Genomic DNA, 27,740 nt, shown 5'->3' on the forward strand with positions numbered 1-27,740 from the left:
CTCTGGATATGAAGATACACACTTAATGAAATCAGATCTTCGCATTCACAGTTGAATAGGCTTCTTAAGCAATCCTTACATCCTTACATGGTCTCAATCTAGAAGGATGCCTTCACAAAATAAGCATGTAATACTGATCACATTAACTAAAAAAAGAGAGAGGCAAGTTAAAATTAAGGACAGTCTCAGTCAATTTGGTGGAATTAGAAGTTACAAGTTCTAAATCAAAATAAAGGAGAACCTGCAGAGATAAAAATGAGAGTTAGCCTTCCAAGTTCCCCGACTCTGATCATATTTAGACAAGGTCATAAAAGACAGGGTGAGGATAGTAACCAATGATCCTAAGAGTGGCCTTAACCAGATCTGAACAATTATACAGCATTAAGTGGGGAAGAGGACCATCAGTACACACAGGTTGGGAGTAGAGCCATTGGTGGTAGAGTAGAGGTTATGATTACAAAGGAATGAGGCTCAAGTGCACTAGACAGGGTCTAGAACAAAGGACAGAGTCATTATTAGAGGAGCTAAGAAAGGTGCTGTCTAAGCTACAAGTAATTTTTCTGATTGAGAGGCAAATAGAACCTGATAGAAGGGGCTTGATAATAATCTGTTGGGTTTTAGGCCTTGTAAGTTAAGAGGCTCAGACCTATCTATCTCTTCACATGGGGTATATCCTAAGGGAGGTGTGAACCTCCTAGGGGAAGGCACTCTGTTGACTTTCATTACTTGGCTGGCCTGGGAGGAGAGCTGGCCAGGTAAAGGCAGGTGGCATCTCTAACAAGAAAGGCTTCCATAGCCTTGGCAACTCATGACGACAGCCTAGGGTGATTACTGGCGCCATAAACTAGAGTGTCAATTTGTTGGGTCAACAACAGGAGCCACTGTGCGCTTGCTCCTGATGTGGGATCTCTGTCCTTGATGTACTGTACATTTTGATTTAATGCTATAACTAGTACTCAAACAGTATGTTTCACTTTGTGTTGCTATGTGGGTGCAAACTGTTGAAGTATTTTACACTAAATTGATCTTCTGTATATAAATAGAATTGAAAATGAATCTTGATGTGAATGGAAGGGGAGAGGGAGCGGGAGAGGGGAGGGTTGCGGGTAGGAGGGAAGTTATGGGAAGGGGAAGCCATTGTAATCCATAAGCTGTATACTGGAAATTTATATTCATTAAATAAAAGTTAAAAAAAAATGAGAGTTAGCTATGTTCTCCCTTGGACTATTATGGTGACGTAGACTCCTTTTGTCCATAATTTTTAGAGAATTAATCAGATAATGCACATCTACTGTTTAATAATAAAATATTGGCTGTTAGCACTAGGAGGAAGAAGAAAAGTTCTCTCCTTAACTGAAGATTATTGTGCAAGATAGATCATCATTCAATAGAACTGAAACTTGAAAACATATATGAGAGTGCCCCAAAACGATCACAGAAAATGGAATCAAAAGATAAATTTATTTTTGTGCAAAAAAATGAGATCCATGCATATAAGTATATGTACCAGTATTTGTTACTGATGGAATCATCATTTTTGCTAAAGCAACTTAAATTTCACTTTGACTCAGAATAGATATTTAGGGATCCTGCCACACAGGTGAGTCTCAGCCTATGGAATGTCTAATTCCCTGAGCACTGTGAGATGGATATAGAATGTGAAACTGATAAAGATAAATAAAGACTTGTTCAGAATGTTTTGTAGGTCTGGCCTACTAGGGTTCCAAGTACCAAGGTGCTAACTTCTGCAGAGTTATTTGTTTATTAAAATGGAGGTGTACAAAATGAACATCTAGTTATTAGTTTATTCCAGGTGAGTTGAAAAGGATATGGGAGTTTACTCTTCAAAATGACTTGCATAGAGATTGCCAGGCACCAGGATATCCCTTAGTGTTCTGAACCTAACGCAGAGAACAGGGGATGCCTGCCTCCCTACAGTGTAAGTAGTGATGGTCAACTTAGTGCATATAGCATCGTATGTAACTGAGGATCTTTCCTTTCAAGTACCATGGGCATAGCCAAGTGTCTTTGTGCTCCTTTTACCATTTGTAGGCAGTGTGTGTCTTCTAGCCCATGCTCCTATAGCACAAATGGGGCACAAGTCCACTCCCCTGTTGGCCACACGTGGACCAGCAGCAATGAAATTGCCCCAAATCAGTATCATTGCTAACAGGTGGATATGGGGAAGGTTAGGTGTCTTGGTGATGACAAGGAAATTGTGTTTTTGAAACCACCTACTCTCCCCTTCCTTTAGTCAGCAGCTGCACCACTACCATGAAATCTGTCAGATATGAGCTCTTGTAAGATCTCACAAGGCTTGATATGGTACCAGAATGATGAAAGAGAAGAGAGATTTTTTTTTTTTTTTTTTTTTTGAGAGAGAGACAGAGTGGATAGTGAGAGAGAGAGACAGAGAGAAAGGTCTTCCTTTTTGCCGTTGGTTCACCCTCTAATGGCCGCTGCGGCCAGCGCATCGCGCTGATCCGAAGCCAGGAGCCAGGTGCTTCCTCCTGGTCTCCCGTGCGGGTGCAGGGCCCAAGCACTTGGGCTATCCTCCACTGCCTTCCCGGGCCATAGCAGAGAGCTGGCCTGGAAGAGGGGCAACCGGGATAGAATCCGGCGCCCCAACCGGGACTAGAACCCGGTGTGCTGGCGCCGCAAGGCGGAGGATTAGCCTGTTAAGCCACGGCGCTGGCTGAGAAGAGAGATTTTTAATAACAGGATTGTGTAGAAAATTGTGGAATAGACACCCATAAGTTAACTAACTTAGTTGTGGTAATTATGCAGTTAGGTCATCAGACTTTAAGCTTACACAGTTTTATTTTCCAATTACACCTCAATAAAGCTGGACATAGAGGGAGTCAGACTCAAGGGTGATTTGTTTGCCTTCCTCAGAATGCTCATCAGTAAGGAAGGGCCTCACCTCCCTTCTAAAGTGAGCCACTTCCTGGTTTTCCTGCAACTTTCTTATTTCCCCTTGGGGCCACTCAGAAGCGAGGCCAGTTCTACCCAGGTTATAGAAAATCTTGCTGGTTATTTTAATGAAAGGGGACAGTGGTACAGAATGGAGGAATCTTCTTGGATGTGGAGTCTCCCTGTAGCCCAGTGTAGGGAATTGCACTTGTTTCTGTGTAAAGAAGGAATCCTTGGGGGCCTGTGCTGTGGCATAGTAGGCTAAGCTTCCTACTGCAGCACCGGCATCCCATATGGGCGCTGGTTCATGTCTGTGCTGCTCCACATCCAACCTCTCTCTCTGCTATGGCCTGTAAAAGCAGTGGAAGATGGACCAAGTCCTTAGGCCCCTATACCCATGTGGAAGACCTAGAAGAAGCTCCTGGCTCCTGGCTTCAGATCAGTCTAGCTCTGGCTGTTGCAGCCATTTAGAGAGTAAACCAGTGGATGAAAGACCTTTCTCTCTGAATCTCCATCTCTCTGTCTATAACTCTACCTCTCAAATAAATAAATAAAATCTTAAAAAAAAAAAGAAGAAACCCTTGAAAATCTAATAGGCTTAGAATTTTCGACAATGATGTATACATGCACTCCCTAAGTACTTGTGTTTCCTTGTACACTGGCATGTTAAGTTACAGTGATGCTTTAGAAATTATGTATTATTTGGACAATTGTTGAAAAGACTTAATGCACAAAAGCAGGGTTCCACCATTGCTGACAGAAACACCCCCCTGAGGGCTCTGATGAGTGGGCTTGGCTGCAGGAACCATCCGACTGGGCCCAGAGTGTCATGTTCTTTCTCTAGACCTGGACAAAATGAGAAAATGCAAGGGGACTGTCACAAACACTAGTGGTTGCACTTGAACCTAGTCATGCCTCTTATTCCATTAGCATAGCAGCACCGGTCTGCTCCTCAATCCCAGCTGTTTGATGTGGATGGCAGCAGCAATCCATGTTGGTAAGGACACTGAGGGGGTGTGGCAGAACAGGCTGCTCTTGCTTCCCCTTCTGTGGTCGCCCCCTCCTGCCTGTGTGGGCAACTTGCTGATGTCAAATGCAAACAGTAAAATTGCTTTGACCTAAAGCTCCTCCAGAACATTCAAAACCATCTGAATTCATACAAGGAGTCTTCAGGAGGTTCATGGGCAATGTGTATTATGAAAAGACTGTGTGCATTGATGGATTTCAATTTATGTACAAAAATAAATGAACCTGTTATTTTCCTTTGAATTCTTTGAAGTACTCTCATGCATCAGGTTATTGTCTCATTTTCAGGGCAGACTGGAAGGGAGGGTGCCCAGGTGTTACTTCTAAATGCCAGAGGCACCAAGGAGCATGATGTGTGCCTTTCGGGTAGGGTCTGAGGTGGGACTCCCTGGCCCTGGGGCCTGGACACAGTGCTAAGTGTCAGCAACCACAGTGCCATTCTTGTGGTTTTTCTCCACCTGAGAGTGTCTCATACATAAAACTTGAGACTTTATTTACTCTGCCTACCGCCCCCCTCCCCTTAAGAGGCCCCAAACAAATAGGGTGATGGCCGAAGGCCTCCTATTTGGCACAAGACATGGGCTCCTTGCAGGCCTTCAGGCTGTGAGAAGGCTGGCCTTACAAATCGTACTTGGAAACACACCGCTGCTCTCCTGAGGCTCCTGTCTTTGTGGAAGAGGGGCCTTTCAGTCCCATGCCTTTGTGCTCAAAATGAGGAAGCTGAAGTGCAGAGAGGCTACAGACCCTCACCGCAACTTGTAACCCTGGTTTCCCAGCCTGGACTCTGCCTTCCTGTTTTGTTTTGCACTGAGCACAGCCTTGCCTTCATGCCTGCCTCCTCCTTTTTCTCTGTCAATGTTAATATGAAGTATATTTGTTTTGCTTTTTAGCCTTGCCTGCTCCCTGTGTGTCCAAAATAGCCAAGTGGAATTCGTGAGAATGTTAATGTCTTCAGATGTTTATAATCCAAAAGAATCCCTTATGGTTTCTTATAATAAAATGACTTGGATGTCGGTATTTTGTGTTGGAAAGGCAAGCCAAGTTCACAGTACAGCAATTACAACGCAATGCATTATGTATAATTTGTAGCCTTCCCCAGGAGCGATGGAGAACTGCAAAACACTGTCCTGGCCCTACAACATAATTAGGGGGATCAAACACTGCTCGCAGAGAAGCACAATGGTTGTCATCTAAGGTAAAGAAAAGTAAAGTTCTCATGAAAGCAGTGCACCCCAAATTATATAACGAGCAGTCCCTCTACCAGGCTGCAAATATGTCAAGAGCCTTCACTGCTAATTGAAGAAACCTTTTGAGGTTTTGCAGCTCATAAACTCACACTGGGAATCGCCCTATTGTTCTGAGGTTGTAAGTCTTGTCTTTGAAATGGAACAGTTGTACTTTTATATTGCGTTCCTCTAAGAGTGCCATTGTAAACACGAAGGGTTTGGATTATAACATAAATTTGAACAATGTGGTTTTAAAAGAGTCCACCACATCAAAGAGAACTGTTTGGGCATGTTTTGTAAATTCTTTTCGCTATAGTGTTGAAAGCTGCACATGACTCATGGCGTATCTTCCATTTGGACCAGTCATGCGGGTACAGTGTCCTTGCTGGAGCCTTCACTGCCTTGATTTTCTCTACCCTGAGAGAATTATCTGGAAACAGATCTAGGCCTTTTGCAACTGTCCTTAATCTACTGTCTTCAAATCTACAGAGACAATTCTGGAAACACTGTTACACTTGGTTTAAGCAGCAGCAGCAAATTTTGTGTCTTTTCACAGTCATCTATTTTTAATTCAAATATTCGTTGTATCAATTTACAATTTGTTTTTTCTCTGTGTATGAATATGGCTCCTCATAGCCACACACTTTTTAAATACTTTTTTTTTTTTTCTGAGCCATGGCTGGAGTGAAGAAAAGTTGGAAGGTAAAGGGTAAAGGGTGAGATGTGGGTGCTGTTTCCACAGCAACATGATGGAGGATGTAGAACCCTGGGTTTAGATCTGACCAGTGAGTGTTAGGGGCTATGAGAGCTCAGAAAACGACCTACCTTCCTGGAGCCTCAGTCTTCTCACCTGTAAACTGGGGATGGTAGTTAGTATTCTACACCTGCTTACCTTCCTTTCATTCTCTTATTCATTCATTTCTTTATTCATCCCTGGGGATGGAATGTGAACACAAACCCTTTCTGTTCTTGTCTTCTGCTGAATACACAACCCAACAAGGATGCACATTATTAAAATAATCAGATTCACTAACTGGAGCATCCTACCCTTTTAAGAAAGGGGACACTGAGAAAGCCTAGGGCAAAGAACCCTCATTAGGAGTGACTGGGAAACCCCCTCACTTTCCTGAGGGTGTGGTGAATGAGCTGAGAGCTGAAGGAGACAAACTGGAAGAGATAGAAGCTGGGGAATTGGAGTTAAAGGAAGAATGGGGTTCTGCGGATCTGGAGAGGAAACCACAGTCACATCACCCAGGGCTAACCCGGGCAGGATACCAATTTTTAATTTTTGTTCTAAAATAAAGGAGACCATTAGGGGATTTTAGATGGGAAGTAAAGTTGATGTGTTTTTGAAAAGCTGTCCCAGCTGCTGTGCAAAGAACAGCTGGAGCACATGCAGGCTGACGATTCAGGGGCTCAGGTCGCAGTCCAGGCTCACGGTGCAGGTGGCTCCGAGGGACAGGGAATGGACACATTCCGGGAACATTCAGGTTTCGGTGACAGGTTTTGGTGATGAATGAGATCAATGGGGAGGTACTAAGGAAGGTATCCAGAATGAAGCTTAGGTCTTGGTCTGTGTGACAACTTGGGTGGATGGAAAAGACATTCCCTGAGGTGGGGCAGCCAAAAAGTGGCCCATTAGTGTGATGGTGCGTGTCATTTACCCTTTTAGGGATGGCACCTTTTAATTCACTTAGTCCTCGCAGCACATCCAGGGTACAGGCAGATGTCTGCATTGCCCAGATAAGAAAAATAAGAATCTTTCAATAAAGAAACTTGGGTAGAGTGTTCAGACTCGGTCCTGTCTGCTTCCAGAACCCATTTCCTTCTAATGGCCCTGCCAGCTCCAGCATGCAGAAGAACAGCTTTGTAAAACACCAACAGTCACTGCACATTCTGCAAGTGAGGTTGGGAGTATGTAGGATGAAATGACTAGAAGAGGAAGCACGAAAGTCAGGCAATATGAACAGACCTCCAAGAGAATGGATCCTGATTCCCCTCTCTGGACTTTAATTTCCCATCTTGGAAATGAGCAGTCTAGATGCCAGTGTGCCAAGGGCTCCCTCCCTGCTCTGAACAGTAACTGTTAGGACCTCCTGGTACATCTCGCGCAGAATCTCCTTTCCACACTTGATAGAATTTTGAGACTCTCCTTGGAACTATAGGTAGGCCTTTCAGTGCTAGTTTAATTCTGTGGTCAAAGCACACATTTAGATGTTTCCAAGCTGCTTAGAGAGCAACATGTTTCTCCCCTCTTTATCTATATCTTCAGTTACCCAAAATGAGCCTAATTCTATATTCCTAACTTGGAACTTAAGACTTAAAATTTATTTCTGAATCTACCCTTTTTTTCTTTTTTGTTCTTTTTTTTTAAGATTTATTTATTTATTTGAAAGGCAGAGTTGCAGAGGCAAAGAGAGAGAGAGAGAGAGAGAGAGTGTCTTCCTTCTGCTGGTTCACTCCTCAAATGGACACAATGGCCAGAGCTTGCCTGATCCAAAGTCAGGAGCCTGGAGCTTCTTCCAGGTCTCTTATTGAGGTACAGAGGCCCAAGGCCTTGGGCCATCTTCTGCTGCTTTCTTGGGCCATAGCAGAGAGCTACATTGGAAGTGGAGCAGCTGGGACTCGAACCAGTACCCATATGAGATGCTCGCACTGGCAGGCAGCAGCTTTACCCACTATTCCACAGTGCTGGCCCCCACACTTTCTTTTCATAAAGTAAGTTTTAATCCTACTAGAAATTATTAGCATATGTTTTGGAATAACCCATTTTTGTTGTTATTGAATATCTCTCCATAGCATAGACCATTTTAAGATCACTTTTGAGCTGACATTCTAAGCTGACATTGAGGCAGTTGGAAGCAGGCTGTTTCAAGGTGTCAGACAGTCCAAGCAAGCTCTTGGATGTCCCCAAGCCTGGGCAGGCTTGTTATATTTCTGTCTCAGCACTGCCTTTTGCCTCTGTAAGTCAATACATGCCTGTACATGTGAACACACACATGTGCACACACTTACATGAACACACATAAGCACACACATGATCTCTAATGGAGCACAAGGTTGGGATTTAGAGCAGGGTGAATTAGTAAAATTGAAAAGAACATGTACAGAAACATCACATACAGAAACAAGTATGTATAAAATGACCTTCACACTGAGTTTATCAGCCCCGGAAGCTAGCCATGCAACCATCACAATGCGAGGCAACCCTGACCCTGCCATGAGAACTCAGCTCTGAGGAGCAAAGTGCAAGGCCCAGCTTGTTTGTGTATTTCTCCCACCAGCCGCTTAGACTGCTTATCACATGGGCTTATTTTTCTGAAAGGGTAAGAAGGCCATGCTGCCCTCTTCTGAGTTATCTGGGCTGTCCTAGAGGAACCCACCCTGGTTTCTCAAACCACAAGCCCTGACCGCTCAAAAGTCATTGTTATCATACTTTTGACAAGTATGTCATTTTTGTCACTTCTTTCCCACTTCCCCGGGGCCACCTCTGCTTTCCTTCTTTTTTACCCAGCTGGCACATGTTTTGCCACAGGCCTCACACAGCTGTATTTTCCTGCAGTGGGGTTGGGCTGGGTGGCCCTCCCATGACACCCTCATCCCTGCCCCTGTGATGTGGGTACCTTTGATACAATCATGACTCACTGTAATTGCAGGTTTTCCTCAGAGCAGTTGTCTTCCTCCAGTTCCACCTGCAGGAGAGCCATGTCAGGTGGCTTTAGCTGTAACAAGGTCTGCTTGACCATTAAGAACCACAGGGAGGCCGGTGCCGTGGCTTAACAGGCTAATCCTCCTCCTTGCGACGCTGGCACACCGGGTGCTAGTCCCGGTCGGGGCTCTGGATTCTGTCCTGGTTGCCCCTCTTCCAGGCCAGCTCTCTGCTGTGGCCCGGGAGTGCAGTGGAGGATGGCCCAAGTGCTTGGGCCCTGCACCCCATGGGAGACCAGGAGAAGCACCTGGCTCCTGGCTTTGGATCAGCGTGGTGCGCTGGCTGCAGCACGGCGGCCGCGGCAGCCATTGGAGGGTGAACCAATGGCAAAGGAAGACCTTTCTCTCTATCTCTCTCTCTCACTGTCCACTCTGCCTGTCCAAAAAAAAAAAAAAAAAAAAAAAAAGAACCACAGGGATAATTTTTCTGGTTAGAAATGTTCTTTATGATTATGTATTGATATCAGAACTTCTGAACATACTCTTATGTACTAACCAGGCTCATGGTATTGAAAAATGGAGATGATTCGAATTTTGAAAACCTTTAAGACAACATTCAGGGGCCAGCACTGTGACACAGCAGGTTAAAGCCCCAGCCTGCAGTGCCAGCATCTCATAGGGGCACTGGTTTGAGTCCTGACTGCTCTGCTTCCAATCCAGCTTCCTGCTAATGTGCCTTGGAAATTAGTGGAGGATTTCCCAAGTGCTTGGGCCCCTGCACCCACATGAGAGACCTAGAAGAAGCTCCTGGCTTCTGGCTTCGGATCAGCTCAGCTCTGGGCATTGCAACCATTTGGGGAGTAAATCAGAGGGTGGGAAACCTCCCTCTCATTCTCTCTCTCTCTCTCTCTCTTTCTGTATCTACCTCCCTCTGTAACTCTTTCAAATATATAAAATATTTTTTTTTAAAAAAAGACAGCATTCAGTGTAGGTGGATGTCATTCATCTCATATCTCAGCCTATTTCTAGCTACTAAACATTCTCTAATGTATTTGAGACCCTAAAGCCTGGAAAACTTCATGAACCTCATAGAGGAACAGTAAACTAAGGTGTATTCTGAAGCCTGTGGGTATGTTCCTTCCCCTCTTGTTCTTCAGCCATTTGTATCTCGGGCTTTGGGAGCTGTTTGGTGGCTGAGGTAAGAAATGGAAATTTCTGGACCTCGAGGCTCCCTGTCTGCGGTGTCTGTGCTCCTCAGTTTCCTCGAGTCCCGTTATCCCAGGCTCCTCTATCCACCCTGTCTTCTCTTCCTTTCCCTGCTGGCATTTTAGTTGGTTCCTTTCACACACTGCACATTTATGTAGTAGCTACCTACCAAGTGCCAGGAATCAGGGATCCAGAGGTGGATCACTTTGTTCCTCATTGAGTGACACCTGCCAGTTTCATCTACACTGATATTGTGTCAAATAGAAGTTCCAGAGCAGCTCTATGACTATACTTGTTCTGTTCTTCAGGAGAGCTTGGTTGCACTAGTGTCTTCTAAAATCTGTACCATCTAGGGTTGAGCATACCCCAAATCTGGGAAATGACCAGAGCCTCTGACTCATGGAGAGCATGACCCAAATTCTGCTTGTACAAAGCTAAATGCCGTCCTGATGCTGATAATAAAAGCCTGGCATAATCCCAGACCGGAATTTCACTGATGAAGGTTTTTCAAAGTCAGTTACCTGGGCCTGTGGTGTCAGACGCACTTCATGTGTTTGTTACAAATGCAGATTCCTAGGTCCCACCATAGGCATTGATCTGGAATCTCCCACTAGGACCCTTGAATCTGCTTCTTACCGAGGCCCCTCCTATGTCAGTTTTGGTAATCACGATGTGGATCCAGTATTAAGTCATTATCCCTTTGAGCCATGGTGTGTGATGAGCAGGAGTGTGGTACAGAAGCTTCTAGTAGTATGGGACCTCTGACCGTTCATGTTATTTGCTACCAGTCAGTCCAGTCACCTCACTCAGGGCCCAGCCATTGCTTTTCCCTTCCCATCCTAGGCCCCATAGCCTTGTCTCTCTAGGCACCTGCAAGTTGCCCAGTGCAACTTGGACTCAATGACCTGAGGGTGGCTGTGCTCAGCAGAAGTTGCAAGCACCTGGTGTATTTCCAAAGGTCTTGTCCCACTGTTTCCCCATGTTTTTTCTCTTACTCCTTGATTTCTTGGCATAATGTTTGCTTGTACTTTTTTTTTTTTTTTTGTGCGTGTGTGTACAGAGGTTAAAAGGTATTTTAAGAAGATTGAGGTTTCTGAGGGAAATATTGGCTCATTTCAAATGGTCTGTGATTTCAAAAGTCGATGAGAACATTACTTTGATCCTTTGCCTAACAAGCTAGAAACAGCCTTCTCTGGATTGAAACAGAAGTAGAAGGAAGTGAGGGAGAGAGAAAAATAAAAACTGGGTCTAAATGTCATCAGAAATGGTTCTGTAAATCTTGTATGAACAGGAGTTTTGAGAGCCTTGGCCATGGTGTGGGATTTTGTTGTTTGTGAGCGGAGGTCTTGACTGCTCATGGAAGAATGTATTCTGTGTGACTGGCATTGTATCCCTCAGAGGGGGCACTGCCGTCCCCAGCCATTATGTATAGGGTTTTATCCACTAGGAAGCACACTTGTGCCTCCCTCAGATCACCAGGGCTGCCCAAAAGCTGTGACAGCCAGACCTGCAGAACCTCCAGTTGTCAAGGTGCCTGCTTCAGAGATGCTGTCATAGTCTGAGCTGCTTCAACCAAAGTTAAGTTGGTTTCAGCAACAGGAATTTATTTCTCACAGTTCTGGAGACTGGAAAGCCGGGTTGCTAGCATATTATGTTCTGGTAAGGTTGCTCATTGGCTAACAGCCTTCTTGCTTTGTCCCCACATGGCAGAGAGGGCAAGTTTTGGTCTCTTTACCCACTTATAAGGGTACCAGTCCCATCATGGGGACCATCTCTCATGTCTTCATTTAATCTTGAGTACGTCCCACAGGCCTCATCTCCAAACACCATACATTGGAGATTAGGACTTCAACTTATGGAATTGTGTTATGAACACAAACATTAGGTCCATAACAGGTTCCCCTGTGGACTCAGAGCCTGGACTGATCAGATGAGACTCTCCAGGGTCAGAGGCTAAGGAATTAGAAATTTTCTCCTGAAAGAAACCATTGATGCTGGAGGCCACCAGAGAGTTCTAGGACTCGTGGGATACTCTTAAGTCCTGCTCTTGGACATTAACCCAGTGCTGGGCCAGAGAGACCCCCAAGTCAAGCCCAGCTCCAAACTTCTGTGCATACTGAACCATTGCATCACGCACAGTCAGAATGAGCTCTGGGTGGCCTTTCTTTGATATCACCTCCTCCCTTCTAGTGTCAACACTGAGGTAGTACAGAGAGAAGGGACAGATGCAAAGAAGAGGACCAAGGGCAAGTACTTGTTGGGAGTGGAATGGCAATGTGAACGGGAAACAGAGCCACTTTGGTGAGCCTTCCAACAAATCATTTTTAGTATCACTGCTTCCAGGATTGGTTGTCTTATTACCACAGATTGTATCTGTTTATCCCCTCTAATTTGGACTTAGAGTGGTAAGGAGGCTGCAGATCATACCAGTAAAAGCACTCACTAACACAAGGCCATATGCACAATAGCACAAGTAAATTCTGAAGTGGTTAAAAGATCTTTATTCGTATCCATATCCATATATGTGTCTGTTTCTCTCCCAGTCCCTTGTCAATCTCTGCTCTGGAAGAATTCTGATATGACATAGAAACTGCTAGATGCTGGCAAATAATCCCTGGGTTTCAGACCATTTAGACAATAAACAACTCCGTCATATTAGTGCAGCAGCTTCTGTAGAGCCCATCTGTTTCAAAATAACCCTAATTCTGCTTACCATGCGGAATGCTTTGTTGACTGGAATTTGTCCTAGTTTCCTTCATCAGACTGAGTGTCACAGGCCTCTGGTTCCACCTGCTGGCCAATGGGATGAAACCCACCATGGATATTAGCTGAAAAACCTGAACTGCAGCCACATGGGAATCTCCCAAGAGCTCATTAAAAACATCGTGGCCTGAGCTCTATGGCAAGCCTACCCAACCAGAGCTACTTCTTCAGCGACACTCCAGGTCCCAATGTCAGAGAACCACTTCACTGGGGATTCAAGGATGTGGAGCCCAGTGAAAATGAAAACTGACCCCACCCTGCTGCATTTAGCTGGTCCTGTTTGAGGTGCCCACCCACCTCCACCAGTTTATCCTGGTAACACATAGGGACAAAAGTAAAAACATCATTCCCTTGAAACTCATAAAAAATGTAAAAAGCAGAGAAATGTAGCAAAAACAAGTGCTCAAGGTTAGCATCCCCAGTGATAAAGGCTTGTTGATAGTCTCTACCCCCAATACGTGATGAGAAGGGTAGCCTTCTCATCTATGGTAGCCTTCGCCAAAACCCATTTCCCTAATCTAACCCTGAGAACAAACATCAGGCAAACCAAACTGAGGGACATTCTCTGGGGATATCTGGTCATGTTACCCAGGACTCACAAGGTCATGGGAGATAAGAAAAGACCAAGAAACTGCCCTACACCACAAGAAACCTGGGAGATGTGATAACTACATGTCCTGTGATAACTAAACAGTCCTGTGATCTTCTGGGTTGGGTCCTGGAACAGAAAAAGGAAATAGGTAGGAAAAAAAAAAAACTGATGAAATCTAAATGCAGCCTACACTGTAAATCCCAGTGATGTATCATCATGGGTTCCTTAGCTTTCACAATGGTACCATGACAGTTCAAGCTGCTAATGATGAACGGATTGAAGTGTTTATATTATCTTTGCAACTTTCCTGTGAATCTAAAATTATTTCAAAATAAAGTTTATTTAAAGGTTTTTTTTTTTTTTTTTTTCCCCTGGGTTAGGGTGCAGGGATAAGAGGTTACACTGAATGAGACCAAATGAGTTGAAAGATGCCACCAAGGAACACATCATGGCCAATTCTCTGCCCAGCTCAAAGGTCACAGGCAGGCTGAGGGGACAGGCAGCACCCTCAAGAGGAGCCGACAGCACATGATATGGTGTGGCACAATCGTATTATCCCACGAATGGGCCAGCCAGCCAACCCTGCTGTCTCACTGAGAACCAAACGGTTATGGACCCTTGAATCTCTGTAGAAAGTGTCAGATGTCTAGTCCAGCACCTTTTATGTACACATGAAGAGCCTGAGGCCCAGGGAGGAGGAGTGATTTATGCAAGGTCTCAGGGGAGCCAGGAAGGGAAATCCACATCTGTTGACCTATATCATTTTTCCAAAACAGTTCTCATTAATTTGATACATCACCTGCAACACTACCATGTAGGTGCTCATGAAAATGCAGCTTCCTGACCTTTAGACAGCCTTAATGAGTAAGAATATCTGGTGATGGGACCCAGCAACCTGTATCTTTGAACAACATCTCAGTTCTGCACAGTATAATATTGAGGGCTGCCATAGCAAATGGGCAGCTGTCCAGTTTATCCTCTCTCTAAGGCAGTCTGGCTACAGCCAGCTTCTTACGTTTGAGCTGTGGAGGGACCAGGACCCCAGTTCTCACTCCTGCCTTCACAGGCCAGTTGGTTGCTGTTTGATGGAAACTCTAGCGCGTGGGGCCAGGACTGCTGCAAGCCAGGCAGGGAGCTTTCAGCCTTAGGCACTCTTTCAGGATGAAGGTGGCAGCCAGCAGCTGGGCCAGGACCCGACATGACTCAGCGGAAGGCCATCTTTTTTTTTTTTTTTTTTTTTTTTTATCTTTTTGAGCTGTTTATTACCATTTAAATTCCCTCTCCTTCACTACCCTTCACATTTTGAAATAATGAAATTAAAATGTAAAGATATAACAAGATCAGGAAGCAAGAGGTTGGGAATGGGACTCACATCTAGGCTCTGAGGAGGCTACGAGAAGTTCCTGCCTGCCTGTCCCTCCACACCATGACATAAAGGGACAGTGCAATTCTCTCTACTCCAGGAAATAAAGGCCAAAGGGGTCCAGAGGGCCCAGTTGGCTGCGGTGTCCAGAGCAGGCAGCAGTTTGGACTTGGGAGATCCTTCAAGGCCTGAGGTTCCACGTTGCAGAGTTGATCCAGTCACAGGCCTGGCCAGAAGTGAAGATCAGCCCAAGTCCCAGCATAGCCCTGTCTCATAGCCAGTGTGAAATCTGCACCCAAAAACAGCAGGCAAGGTCAGGACCACAAGTGCCCCTTGGAGCTGAGTCAGGCACGTTGCCCTGGAGCTTTTGAAAAATGGGGGATTTTAATATTGCAAAGGTGTTCATTCTTTTTCTAACATTTTCTAAACTCGTGTACTTGTGTCTTTGATCACAGTTCTCCTTACCCCACAGTAACTTCCCAAATTTTTCCTGGGAATATCACTAGATGAATTTGAATTGAGAACAAAATGTGGATACAGTCCCAAAATTCATAAACACAGAAAGATATTCTTGGGAGATTTTTAACCTCTTTTCAACCTCACGTCAGCCAATATGATCAGGTAAACTGAGGCACCTTCCAAATTCTTGACCCAAAAGCATTCTAGTTTAGATCAAGGAAAAATTGAAATATCCTATGGCACTATTCAATGTATATAAAAGATTCTTGGAAATCATTTCCAATCTTATTAAAACCCCCCTGAAAAGTGCTGAGTTGGTGACAACATTTTGAAAGGATTTAAGGCAGATTTAAAAAAATAGAAATATTCTTTGCATTAAAATCCATAGCCTTTCTTTTGCAGTCATGTTTGCTGTTCTGGTGATTCCTAATGAGAGGTGGGCGCTCTTCCCCAGCCTCAGCCTTCCTTGCTGATCCTCAGTTCAAGGAGGTGGAGAGCAGCACATAGACAATTATTTCTGTAAGACGTTGCAAACTGTCCTTTGTTTTAAAAACACTTGATAGTTCCTCACCTAGGCTGACTTTTGCAGCTGGATCTACCTCTTGCTAGACCTTAGCATCAAAGGAGACAATATGTCTAAAGACATTCATTTATTTTATCCAAAATAAAAATCTTAACTATTTACAGTAAGTTTTATCTAATACAAAAGGTACATTGTTTCTGCTGGTTTTTAAACAAATCTTGTCTCACACTTAGGGTGATGATATTTTCCAGGTTTACAGATTCTGGTACAGGGCTGAAGAAGACAACAGATACACCTTGTGTCTGAAGCAGGGTGGAGATCTGGGTTTGAGTCTTGATTCAGCTGTCAGCCAACTGTGTGACCTTGTCAGGTTACAGAAACTCAATTTCTCATCTGTAAAATAGACAAAGAAATTCTACCCCAAGTATGATAAAAAACTACATGTACCAATATGGATGGATCTTGTAAACATAATGTAGAAATAAAGCTACTCACAGTAAGTACATATTGTAGGATTCCACTATGGATCCATATATGGACAAAATATCCTCTTGTGGACAAAAACAGGAAAACAAATCTATGCTGTTATAAGTCAGGGTAATGTTTGGAAGAGTACATGAATTCTGAGAATATTCTGTATTTTGACCCAGATGTTCCACATGCTCAGTTCATAGGAATTAACCAAGTCAGACACTTCAAAGAGGCTGGTGGTAAATAGGATGAACAAATACTCTGTCTCCTCTCTACTTTCTTTTCCTGTGCATTTGCTTGTTTGTTTGCTTTGTTTGTGTGTTTGATTGGAAATTCTAGATTTCAGATCATAGTGCCAGTAACACTAGACCTGACATAGTGGACCCAACACTACAGATTGCTGACTGTATTGATTTTTAAGTCAGTTGTGTCTATTAAAGGTCTTCAAAAATTAATCAACTGGTGGAGGCAGAAAGTACAGCAGGTAAAATAAGGACTGAGTTGATCTCTCTTTGAAAGCTTTTCATTTTAAGATTCCAGATACTGTTTCAGAATGAACAAATCCCCACTGTTGCTGATTTTATTGATTAAAATGATAAAAATGGGAATCTTTTTCTCTCAAGTCATATCTAAATGTTACCTTCTCATAAACTATTCTATAAACCTTTGAAATTTCCATTGTATGAAAGTTGTAAGGTTTTAGGTGAATTTCAAATTATTTTTAAAGAGATAGAAAGATGTAATTCGTGACTCAAAAAGTAAAGTGATCTTGCTGTCTTTGCGTACTTCCCCTGTCCAGAAATGTCTGGCAAAATCCTTAGACCTGGGGTTTCTTCTAGGCCTTTCTGGTTTTTGTCAGTAAATGATTTAGCAACTATCCTTTGGAGAAGCATTTTGGAAGCTTTGTATTTCATGGGGTTCTAATAAAGTCACATTCATGAAAGAGAGAACAGGGGTCCCTTGCTGCTGCTCTCATTTGACAATAGAAATCCCAAAGAATGCTGTTGATTTATTTAGAGGTTCCCTAGTTTTAAAGAAAGGAAAAAACTGATTGCCTCTTTAGTGAAGGGAAAGATATTATGCCATTCTGCAACTTCTCTTTAGTATAATTTCACTGAGTGGTATAGAGTGCTCATCAGATCATGGGTAGGCTCAAAGAATACCAGCAAATTAAACATATCTATTCACATGGATAGTGAACAGTAGGGAAAATGGTCGTCAACTCATGATGCTCTTTTTAGCAATTCTTATCTGAATGAAATTGCTTTTCTTCCCTTGGATGTAAAATGCAGAGGATACTGCATTATACATAAGCATGGGGAGAACTGAAAATTTTTCCATCAAGAACCACAAATCAATAAATCATATGATCTCCCTACTGGTGCTATAATTGAGCCAAATCATCTTAACCTGGGCAGTGTTCCTGAGGTTCTTTGAAGCGTGCTCATTGTTCCCTTGAATAAAATTGAGGCCTGACCTCCATTTACAGGAACACAAAGGTGAATCTCATAACAGAGCAGGGCGATTTCACCCAGGCCTGTAAATGTCCGGTGCATGATTTAACTACGTAGAGCAAAGAAGGTCTTGGCTGAGCACTCCAGCTTTCCCAGTGACCCAAAAGCTCCTCCACGTTACGAAAGCATGCTGCTCAATGAAGGCTATCAATTACCTTGTGTAGTATTGATTGCCTAGAAGGTAAATATTTAGCAACCAGCAATTTGACACTGCTCAAATGGTCTACAGACAGAATTGAGCTCTATCTTTTAACAAGTCATTAGCTTTGTCACTTTATTTTGTGAAAATATAATGCAGAGTTTGTTAATGATACAAATAAGTAGAACACATGATCCTTGATGTTAGAGATTTAAAAACCCTAACATCCAGTGCTCAGCAGGCCTTTTCCTGGACATGTAACACTTAGGTAACACTCCTCTTTGAAAGCTCTCAACAATCCGGGAAAGAAACTACTCTTCCTATTCCCATTTTATAGATAAGGAAACTAAGATCATGAGAAGGTAACCTGCTTGGTCAAGGGTGCATAGCTAAGCAGCAGAGGAGTCAGGGTTTAGTCCCAGAGCTGTGGAAGGGACTGGCGCAGTCACCTTTTCAGCAGCCCCGCTTCACACATGAACCAACACAAACCAGCCAAATGCAGAATTTTGTCTCAAGAGTCACTACTCATTCGAAGCATACCTGGTTAGCCCATTTCCCTGTTACCTACCAACACTTTCCATTATGCCCCTGGGGATATCTCTTTCTGCCACCCACTGAAACCTGCCCAGGTCCTTCATCATGCTTAACAGAGAGAAGTCCATATGGAAATCACAAAAATAAGACCCTTCGAGAAATACCTGTGGAGGACCCTGGAGGTTGTAGAGAGCAGTCAGAAAAGGTCATAGTGGAAACTATGGAAATGGCTTTAAAAATAAATGCAGGGACAGGCATTCGACTCAGTAGCTAAGATACCACCACCACCATGTGGGTTAAGACATCACATCCCATATCTGAGTTCCTGGTTCAAATACCAGCTCTTTCAATTCCTATCCAGCTTCCTGCTAATGCACACACCTTGGGATGCAATGATGGCTCAGATACTTGGATCCCTGCCACCCATGTGTGAGACCTGGATGGAGTTCTGGGCTTCTGGCTTTGGTTCTACCCAACCTTGGCTGTTGCAGTCATCTGGGGAGCAAATCAGCAAATGGAGGTTCTCTTGCTGACTCTCTGTCTCCATGCCTTTCAAATAAAAATAAAAAAATAATTTTTTTAAATAAAAGTGAATACAAAGTTAGGGAATTGAAAGGCAAAGGTTAGCTGAGACTCAGTGGATAGACAGGAGGCCTTGACCCTGGCATGGCGCTGACCCAGTGTGCACATGTGGCAGACAGTGTGGGTGAGTGGCTGATAACAAATTAGTAATTCTCTTGAAAATATCAAAAATTAATTCACACTTAAGAACCTGCCCCCCAAAATTATGATTCAGGGCAGTATAGTGTTCAGATCCTGAAGGGAAGCAATTCAGTCATTCTTCAGGCAGTCGAGTAGCTTTGATGTTACCAGAAAGAATGAGTTTAAAGGAATCCAAATACCTGTAAAATCAGGCCTAAATACAAATTGGGCACGGCAGTGGCAATGGCGTTGGCGATGCTGGTAATGGTAGGTTATTTTACCCAGGGCCCTTTGGTTGTTCCTGAAAAGCTGAACCACTCTGGTTTCTGATAGTATTTAAGGGGATCCCTACTGGAACTTTTCAGTCACATCTTTGATGACAGCAGAGTCCTATAGAGCTGAAAACTTAACCTGGACCTTTTTTTTTTTTTTCTTTTTTTCCGGTTCCTGGGTTCCTGTCTCAGGTTTATTTGTACAAACAGCACAGGAGGACACTAGCCCCATGCAGACAGCAGCCTAGGGGTCACACCAGTCCTCTACCTTTACATTGGCAGACAGAGGCTGTTATTACATAGCCTTCATGGGGAGGTGGGCCTCTCTGGGAGTGCGGAGCCTAAGCTGGAACTGGAGCTGCAGGTGCAGTTTGGGCCTGGGCCTTGATCTGAGGCTTGGCCTTGAGCTTGTCCTTTACCTTGATATTTCTCAGGACAGCCTAGGAGGCTTGGCAATGCTGGCACAAGCACGCTTCCCAAACTTGGAGTGGGCGGTGTAGGCAAGTCAATCAAACGATGACTAACACCCTTTGGAATTGTGGACTTAACTGCCTTGGACTTGACAAGAGCCTTGATAGTCTCAGCACTTGCACTTATAGCCTTGGCATTGTCAGTCTGCATTTTCTTCAGGCCCTTCTTGTTGTGCTTCTTGGCAAAATGCACGTTCCTCAGGAAGATGAGGTCTACTCCCTTAAAAGATTCATATCTTTGTAATTGGGGTTTTTTGATGCCACTTCTGTGCCATTTTTGATAATTGTGTGGTGTAGTTCTTGGACTTGGCAGTGTGTGCATTTTGCTGCCACCCATGGGATGTCTGGACCTTCATTTTAGAAAAAATAATTTAATTGATAACAATTGTACATATTTATGGGCTACAGTGTGACAGTTCAATACATGAGTAGAATGTGTACTGATCAACTCAGTTTAATCTGCATTTCCCTTTTTTGACATTACTTATGATGAGAGGCTTGTAGCTCCTTTCTTCTACTTATTCATAAAATATATACTATGTCATTGTGAACTGTGGGCATCTGACTATGCTATGTAACACTAGGAACTTACTTCTTCAGTCTAACTTTAATTTGGTACCCATTTTTCAAACTCTATCCCTCCATACTCCTCCTAGACAGTAGTAACTAATATTCTATGTTCAGATTGAGTTGTTGTTTGTTGTTGTTTGTTTTAGCTTCCATGGTATTTGTCTTTCTGTATCTGGCTTATTTCACTGACTATGATGTTCCATCCATCTTACTACCAATAATAAGATTTCATTTTTATGATGCAGTAATATTTCATTGTGTATTTATAATACATTTTTTCTTTACTTGTCATGATGGATTCCCTTGTTGATTCCATGTCTTGGCTATTGTGAATGGTGCCACAGTAAATATAGTGAGGCAGGTATCTACTTGATACAATTATTTCATATTTTTTCAGATGTATACCAAGTATTGGATTGCTAGATTGTATGGCAGTTCTATTTCTAGTTTTTTAAGCAATATCCATACTGTTTTCTCTCATGGCTATACTCATTTACATTCCCACCAACAGTATATATAGGATTTCCCCTTTCTTTACAGCCTTTCTAGCATATGTTTCTTTCTGTCTTTTTGATAATAGCATTCTGACAGGAGTGAGATGATATTTTATAACAGTTTTGATTTGCATTTCCCTGGAGGCTAATGATATTGAGCATTTTTTTCATGTATTTGTTGACCATATGTACTTCTTTTAAGAACTCTCTTCAAATCCTTTGCCCATGTCTTAACTGGGTTGATTTTGTTGTTGCTGAGTGTCTTGAGTTCCTGATGTATTCTGGATATTAACCCTTTGTCAGATAAGTAGCTTGCAGATATTTTCTCCCATACTGTCAAATGTCTTTGCACTCTGTTGGTTGTCTCCTTTACTATGCAGAAGCTTCTGAGTTTGATAAAACCCCATTTATCTAGTTTTTGCTTTTGTGGCCCTTCCTAGTTTTCTGTTTTCACATATCAATGGTTTCCACACATACCCATGAAGAAAAGGGGTGCTGAGAGTTTTGGTGGGAAGGTAGGAGGTGGTGGGAATATTAATGCTAACACATTCAGTATATGAGGAGTGATGGCCACGTAGGGAAGTGGGAAGTCACAAAGCCTAGGTTCAAGTTCTGCTTCCCTCGTGCTGCAGACCCAGATGCATCCTTCACATTCTCTGAGTCTTAGTTTCTTCATCTCAGGAAAAAAATGGGATGATTGGATTAGGGGTAAAAGCTCAGTGTAAAGAGCCCCTCGAAAGAGTTCTATCAGTGAAGGAGTGAATATTGACATGACTTTTCTGTCTCAGTGTGTGGCATTTCTCCTGTTGGCTCATCCCTGGCTCTCCTCAAATGCCCTGCAAATGGGTTCCAGGAGTATGTGTGCCAGCAACTCACTCTAAGAGCAGGAACCTTCACAGCCTGCCTCTTCTAAGTTCTCCCTACACTCCCCTCCATGGAAACATTAATCCTCAGGCCTTCTCTCTTCAGCAAAAGCTAAAGAAAAGAGTCAAGGATCTGTGATTCCTTTGGAAATCTGAGCACTCTTTCAACTCCCATGGGCTCAAACCCTTGGGCCTGAGTCAAACTGCTACATCCAGCTTGCTTCAGAGTCTGCCCACAGTCAATTCTGACAGATTCCCTGCCCAGCTGGAACAGGGATTCCAATTCTGGCCTACACCCCTCTTTGCAATTAAGAATAGACTTGCTAAAAGCCACTGTTAAAGGCAAAGTAAGAATTGGATCTCATCATACAAAATAATTTTAAGTGATAAACTAATGGTGATATGATTCATGAATTTGTAATTTCAAATCATGTACTATTTTGAACAAAGAAAGATTCCTTTACAAACACACATGGAAAAGACCAACTCTAAGAAGACTTTTAATCTTACAGTGCTCATAAAATGTTGTTTTAAAGATTTATTTTTTACTTACTTGAAAGGCAGAGTTACAGAGAGAGGAGGAGCAACAGAGAGATTGTCGATCCACTGGTTCACTCTCCAAATGGCCACCATGGCCAGAGTTGGGGCCAGGCCAAAGCCAGGAGCCCAGAGCTTCTTTCAGGTCTCCTGCATGGGAGCAAGGGCCCAAGAACTTGGGCCATCTTCCACTGTCCTCCCAGGCACATTAGCCAGGAGCTGCATCAGAAGTGGAGCAGCCAGGTCTTGATCCAGTGCCCATATGGGATGCTGACATCTCAGGCAGAGGCTTAACATGCTATATCACAATGCCAGTCTCTCATAAAGTTTTCTTGGTGAAAGTCTTAATAAGCTTAAAATATATTTGAAAATCATATTTTATGCAAGTTAATAAATTGACATATTTCACTGTGTCAAAAAGTTTGGAAGTAGAAGTTTACTGATCAGGAGTGGTGTGGGGACTGACCTGCTGCGTTCACTAGTCAGGAGGGGTTCAAGAGGTAGAATTCTCCCATGGTCTCAGCAGGAAACAAGAACCAGTCTTGAGTAGGCATCAGGGCTCCCATCACAGTGGGAGGCAAAACATAAAAGCCATCACCGTTTGACTAGCTTTTTAAAAGCATTTCTCTTTGTTTAACAACTGAAATTCCAGTTGTGGATTGAACAAGACCCTTAGTTTCCCACTGTCTCCTGCTGCTTTCTCTAACATCATTACAGCCTTAACAACTGTCCTGTCAATATGAATATAAGCAAAAACGTCTTTGAAAAGATGGCGCCCTTGGAGAATGAGCAAAAAGGATCAGCTGTTCACTTGCTTTCCATCCTGGCTCGAAACCCCCTTCCCAGCTAGACCAGTGTCACCAGAACAGTCAGCCCCCTGAGTCCATCAGGTCGGAACCTCAAGAGGCACTGTTGAGTGTCACTGTGTAACTATAACAGATCCATTTGGAAGTCACAGGCAGGTACTGCTGAGTCAGATCCATACGTTTATTGAACAGCTGTGCCAGGCACTTGGGAGCAAGGAGAAGTGTCAGTGATGCCCTCTGCCATTTGAGGACTTATGCTTCTGGTAGGAGAGAGAGGAGGGTGCACAAATGGCATCTCTGGCAGGATGTGGCACCTACTCAGTGAGGACAGCTAACAGCAAGGGACTGAAAGCTGAGAAGTTTGATTTGGGAGAGAATTTTCCTCTCAGAGTGGCAGGCATTGCAAGACTTTGGATGTAGGTGATGGGAAGGTACCTTTCAGGGAAAATTAACAGGGTTAGTAGAAGCACAGAGGCGAAAAGGTGCAGGCTGTGTGTGGTCCACATGCTCAAGAGTAAACCTGCTCCCTACCAAGGCTGATCAATCAGTGATGCTTCCACCTGGCTGCCTATTAGAGATGTTAGCAAATAGTTGAAATCTCTACTTAGTAAAGAGTTGATCTTTGTATATAAAGTCAATTAAAAAAACAAATCTTAATGGAAAATGGAATGGGAGAGGGAGTAGGAAGTGGGATAAGAGTGGGGGGTGCAGGAGTGGGGGGAAAGAAACACTATATCCCTAAAAGCTGTACATATGAAAATTTGCATTCATTAAATAAAAACCTTCAAAAAAAAAAAAGCTCTTTTCAGTAGGTTTAGGTTGCTGATGATTCCTTGAGCTCAAGGACAATATATATTTCTTCTTTTCTTTTCTTTCTTTCTTTTTTTTTTGACAGGCAGAGTTAGAGAGAGAGAGACAGAGAGAAAGGTCTTCCTTTTTCTGTTGGTTCACCTCCCAAGTGGTTGCTACAGCTGGCGCGCTGCACCAATCCGAAGCCAGGAGCCAGGTGCTTCCTCCTGGTCTCCCATGCGGGTGCAGAGCCCAAGCACTTGGGCCATCCTCCACTGCCTTTCCGGGCCACAGCAGAGAGCTGGCCTGGAAGAGGAGCAAGCGGGACAGAATCTGGGGCCCCAACCAGGACTAGAACCCGGTGTGCCAGCGCTGCAGGTGGAGGATTAGCCTAGTGAACCGTGGGGCTGGCTGGCATCTTTTCTTACTCCCTGCAATACCTGTGATGGTATTCATGTAGGGGTTGAAGTGCTTATATCATTACAAACTCTAGTTTTTGGTATGTTTGAATATAAGGCCTGCACTTTTGTGCACCAGCCTATTGAACAGTATAACCCCACCTGCCCTGTGCTCCATGATGCGCATGGATACTGTGTGCTTTCTGTCTTGTACACTTTTTTTTAAAGGATTTATTTATTATTTGAAAGGCAGAGTTACAGAGAAAGAGAGATCTTCCATCCGTTGGTTCATTCCCAATGTGGCTGCAATGGCCACAAGTGAGCCAATCTGAAGCCAGGAGCTTCTTCTGGGTCTTCCACAGGGTGGCAGAGGCCCAAGCATTTGGGCCATTCTCCACGGCTTTCCCAGGAACATTAGCAGGGAGCTGGATAAGAAGTAGAGCAGCCAGGACTCACACTGCACACAGTTGATGTTACCCTCTATGCCACAACACTAGCTTGCTGTCGGGTATGATTTTGACTGCTGAGGGTGCAGGAATGATGGGTTAAAGGGAAGGTAGAGAAAGTCCCAAAGGCTGATCAGAAGAAGCTAGGCAGCAGAGTTGATGGAGGTTAGTAGAGAGGGTGACAAGTTATAGCTAGAAATAAAAAATGCAAAATACTAAGCCTTTTAAGACATTTTGGAAATGAAAGTGGTGCAAACTGTGGAGCCTAGTAGAAGGAAAAATTAATGTAGGAGGATCACCAAGCCCTGGAATGAGCCATGTTAAGCTCATGGACCAAACCCCACTAAAAATACTCGATGTTGAACTGTGTTTATCACCTTTCTTTTTATGCTAAAATAACGATGGCACCAAAGCTGTGTTTATATTCCCTTTCCAACCCTAGCAGACCTGGCACCTTTTGCCTGCAGAAGAGTAGATAGGCAGCTGTTGATTTTCCCTCTTGCTTTCTCACAACAGGAAACAGCAGAAACAGCCCGCCGCCCTACGGGTTCCACCTCTCCCCAGAAGAGGAAACGCGGAGACGGCGGCTGCAGAGGTTTGACAGCCAGTAAGGTGGCTCAGTGCCTTGGGAGGGCCTGATTCCGCTGGGGAATTATTGCCCACCTGGCTCCTTCCCCAAGCCCTGAGTAAGTTTCAAGCCAAAGCAGAGTGTCGCTCATCATCCCAGAGTGCTCACATCTGCCTGGGGCCCGCACCCTGCAGCCCCTGTGAGCACCGCCCTGACTCGTGTGGGCTCCAGGCTTGTGGAAGCCAGCGCTCACCTTTCCAGAAGCGGCCCTTCTCTTGGCCTTGTTTGTCACAAACACAAGGTCACTCCCACGGGGCAGGGACCAGATTCTACGCTCCTTTCTCTCACTGCTGCGTCTGCCTTGTTTTGCTGTTAAAAACTGAGACCTTCCCCAAGAAGTTTTGTTTTCACCAGTTGAAAAGACCAGTTCCTCATTCTGCCTGGAGTGCTCCATGTTTGACTTGGCAGGAGGCAAGGAGCCGTCCTGTGATCCTCTGCTCTCAGCACATGCTGATGGTCCAGGACCGGAACACAGCCACCTTCGCACTTCTCCCTCGTCTCGCCAGGCACCCTGGCACCTCGGGGCAGCATCTCCGGGGATTTGCTGTGCTCTTGCACTACTCCTTTTTTTGAGGAATGTTTGACTGAAAATGGATAAGAGCGACCTCAGGTAGGGATGACCCCTGCACATTCCGTCCACTGCGACGTGGCACCAGCAATTCGGACTCACAGCAGCCCTGAGATGCAGACACATCATCTGACTACTGAGCAAACAGCAGCACCTACCGCATGGAGGATGGGGCATGGGCTCTCAGGGCCTTGTTCATTCAGAATCCTTGCTGGAAGTCTTTGTTTCCTCATAAAAGTGCCTCTTCACTGGCCACTGTGATAGCTACATGTGCTGGACAAGTATAATCTATAGATTTTCTATCTGACTCATTTAAGTTATTTCCTGGTGCTTGTGTTTCATGAATAAAACGACAAAGCCAAAACATAACTGATGTCTTATTGTCGTGGAGATATTATGAATTCTTAAAGGGAGTTAGCACTTTTTCATGGTTTTATCTTACTGTTTTTAAAAAGGGTGTGAGGGTGGGGCTGGCGCTGTGGCATAGTAGGTAAAGCCCCAGCCTGCAGCGCCAGTATCCCATGTGGGCACTAGTTCGAGTCCCGGCTGCTCCACTTCCGATCCAGCTCTCTGCAATGGCCTGGGGAAGCAGTAGAAGATGGCCCAAATGCTTGGGCCCCTGCACCCACGTGGGAGACCTGAAAGAAGTTCCAGGCTCCTGACTTCGGATCGGCACAGCTCTTGCCATTGTGGCCTTCTGGGGCCTCTCCTCTCTCTGTGTAACTTTGACTTTCAAATAAATAAATAAATCTTTTTTAAAAAAAAAATGTGTGAAGGAGAATATTTTATTTGCAACCAGGAAAATTGATTTACACAATTATAAATAAATCAAGAAATATATAATCAAGAAAATAGACAAAAAAGAAGCACTATATTAAGAAAATCCACAGGGGCTGGCACTGTGGTGTAGCAGCTTAAGCTTCTGTCTGCAGCGCCAACACCCCATATGACCCCCACCCCCCCAAGCTGTTCCGCTTCCAATCCAGCTCCCTGAAAATGTGCCTGAGTAAGCAGTGAAGGCCCAAGTGCTTAGGCCCCTGCACCTTTGTGGGAGACCTGGCAGAAGATCCTGGCTCCTGGCTTCAGCCTGGCCCTGTCCTGGCCATTGTTGTCATTTGGGAAATGAACCAACAGATGGAAGATTCTCTCTCTCTCTCTCTCTCCCCCCCCCCCCTTCTCTCTCTCCCTCTTTCTGTAATTCTGACTTATAAATAAATAAAATAATTTTTTTAAAAAAAAAAGAAGATTCACAATATAAATATCAATATAAATAAATACATGCACGATTTTAAAATCACCTCTGTTTCCACCACTTAGAAATACCCAGGATTAACAATTTAGGGGTATTGCTTTTTCAGTTTTTCTTTGTGTATATTTGGCATCTTTGGAATGTATGGACTTTGCAGGTTTGTATCCAGTTCCTAATCTGAATTTACCTGCAGGAAGCGCTGACATTTGGGTATAAATGAGCTAAGAAAACCGCTGGAGTCCAGGAAGCTGGCTTTGACCTGCCAGCTGGTATGATGATACCTGAGGTCCTTGGGTTAATTTATAATTGATGTAAAACTACAGCATATTTGTAGTATGAATTATGAGTTTGGTAGACTTATGTATGTTCAAATTAAAATGTTCGGGCTATCATTCCTCTCTCAAACTCTGTATGTTTGACTCCCACTACCCTAGTTAGAAGTCACCTCTTTCATACAAGCCATTTTTTCATAGAACTTGGCAATTCCATGTAACAATCTTGTCCTTACTGTTTGTATACAGCTACACAAAGATGTGCCGTCTGCGTGAGAGTGCAGATGTTGTAAAAGACT

General features: G+C 43.9%; 1 protein-coding gene across 4 annotated transcripts in view; it reads left to right on the forward strand.

The window, feature by feature from the left end:
• Window positions 1-27,740, forward strand: part of RHBDD1 (rhomboid domain containing 1) — a 212,931-nt gene that overhangs the window by 151,948 nt on the left and 33,243 nt on the right. Inside the window, exon 7 of one of the 4 annotated variants that reach the window (XM_062192991.1) lies at window positions 25,241-26,642. The exons of the other annotated variants lie outside the window; for them this stretch is intronic. Coding sequence (XP_062048975.1) covers window positions 25,241-25,335 — 95 coding nt within the window. The 3' untranslated portion in view covers window positions 25,336-26,642. Of the gene's footprint in view, window positions 1-25,240; window positions 26,643-27,740 lie in introns of those variants that run through there. 4 annotated transcript variants of the gene reach the window in all.

This window comes from Lepus europaeus, chromosome 1 (assembly GCF_033115175.1).
Source record: "Lepus europaeus isolate LE1 chromosome 1, mLepTim1.pri, whole genome shotgun sequence".
Taxonomy (NCBI): Eukaryota; Metazoa; Chordata; class Mammalia; order Lagomorpha; family Leporidae; genus Lepus; species Lepus europaeus.